The sequence below is a fragment of the Agelaius phoeniceus genome, chromosome 32, assembly GCF_051311805.1.
Source record: "Agelaius phoeniceus isolate bAgePho1 chromosome 32, bAgePho1.hap1, whole genome shotgun sequence".
NCBI classification, from domain to species: Eukaryota; Metazoa; Chordata; class Aves; order Passeriformes; family Icteridae; genus Agelaius; species Agelaius phoeniceus.
The window spans coordinates 1,246,623-1,248,176 of NC_135296.1; the positions used below are offsets into that span (position 1 = coordinate 1,246,623).

A 1,554-nucleotide genomic window follows, 5' to 3' on the forward strand; every position below is an offset into this window, starting at 1 on the left:
CCCCAGGGTTGGGGACAATGCCATACCCATCCATAGATCTCCCCTTTCCACCACCCGGGCTGTCCCCTCTTGCTCAGGATGTGCACGATGTCCTCAATGTCCCCAATGTCCCCAGTGTCCCCAGTGTCCCCAACATCCCACATGTCCCCGATGTCCCTGATGTCCCCACTGTCCCCAATGTCCCCAATGTCCCCAGGGTTGGGGACAGCGCCGTACCCGCCCGTAGATCTCCCCTTTCACCATCCCGGCTGTCCCCTCTTGCTCAGGACGCGCACGATGTCCCCTTCCCGCAGGGACAGCTCCGTCCTGTCCCGCGCGCTGAAGGCGTAACGGGCCTTGGCCGAGCCGAAACTGCGGGTGGCACCTGGGGACACAGGGGACACAGGGGACACAGGGGACACGGTGACACCCCAAAGCCAGCTGAAACTGCGGGTGGCACCTGGGACACAGGGGACACAGGGGACACGGTGACACCCCCAAAGCCAGCCGAAACTGCGGGTGGCACCTGGGGACAGAGGGGACACAGGGGACAGAGGGGACACAGGGGACACAGGGGACATGGTGACAGGGGACACGGTGACACCCCAAAGCCAGCTGAAACTGCGGGTGGCAGCTGGGGACACAGGGGACACGGTGACAGGGGACACGGTGACAGGGGACACCCCAAAGCCAGCCCTAAATAGAGCTGAAACTGCGGGTGGCACCTGGGGACAGAGGGGACAGAGGGGACAGAGGGGACAGAGGGGGACAGAGGGGACATGGTGACAGGGGACACGGGGACACCCCAAATCCAGCCCTAAATAGAACCGAAACTGTGGGTGGCACTTGGGGACACACAGGGACACAGTGACACCCCAAATCCAGCCCTAAATAGAGCTGAAACTGCGGGTGGCACCTGGGGACACAGGGACACGGTGACACACGGGGACAGGGACACAGGGACACCCAAAGCACACCCCCGAATGGAGCTGAAACTGCGGTGGCACCTGGGGACACAGGGGACAGGGGGACACACGGTGACAGGGGACACGGGGACACGGTGACATGGGGACACCCGAAATCCAGCCCTAAATAGAGCTGAGACTGCGGGTGGCACCTGGGGACAGAGGGGACACAAGGGACACAGTGACACCCCCAAAGCCAACCCCAAATAGAGCTGAGACTGCGGGTGGCACCTGGGGACACAGGGGACAGAGGGGACACCCCAAATCCAGCTGAAACTGCGGGTGGCACCTGGGACAGAGGGGATACTGGGGACACGGTGACACACGGGCACATGGGGACACCCCAAAGCCAGCCCTAAATAGAGCTGAGACTGTGGGTGGCACCTGGGGACAGAGGGGACAGGGGACATGGGGACAGGGGACACGGGGACACCCCAAATCCAGCTGAAACTGCGGGTGGCACCTGGGGACACAGGGGACACAGGGGACACGGTGATACCACAAAGCCAACCCTAATAGAGCCAAGACTGGGGTGGCACTGGGGGACACAGGGGACACAGGGGACACGGGACACAGGGACACAGGGACACCTCCAAAACCCAAATCCAAA

The 1,554-nt window shown here is 62.8% G+C and overlaps 1 protein-coding gene across 1 annotated transcript in view; it reads right to left on the minus strand.

Moving 5' to 3' along the window:
* Positions 1-236: 236 nt before the first annotated feature.
* VAV1 (vav guanine nucleotide exchange factor 1) overlaps positions 237-1,554 on the minus strand; it is a 53,429-nt gene continuing 52,111 nt past the window's right edge. Inside the window, exon 25 of the mRNA XM_077192223.1 lies at positions 237-364. Coding sequence (XP_077048338.1) covers positions 237-364 — 128 coding nt within the window. The remainder of the gene's footprint in view (positions 365-1,554) is intronic.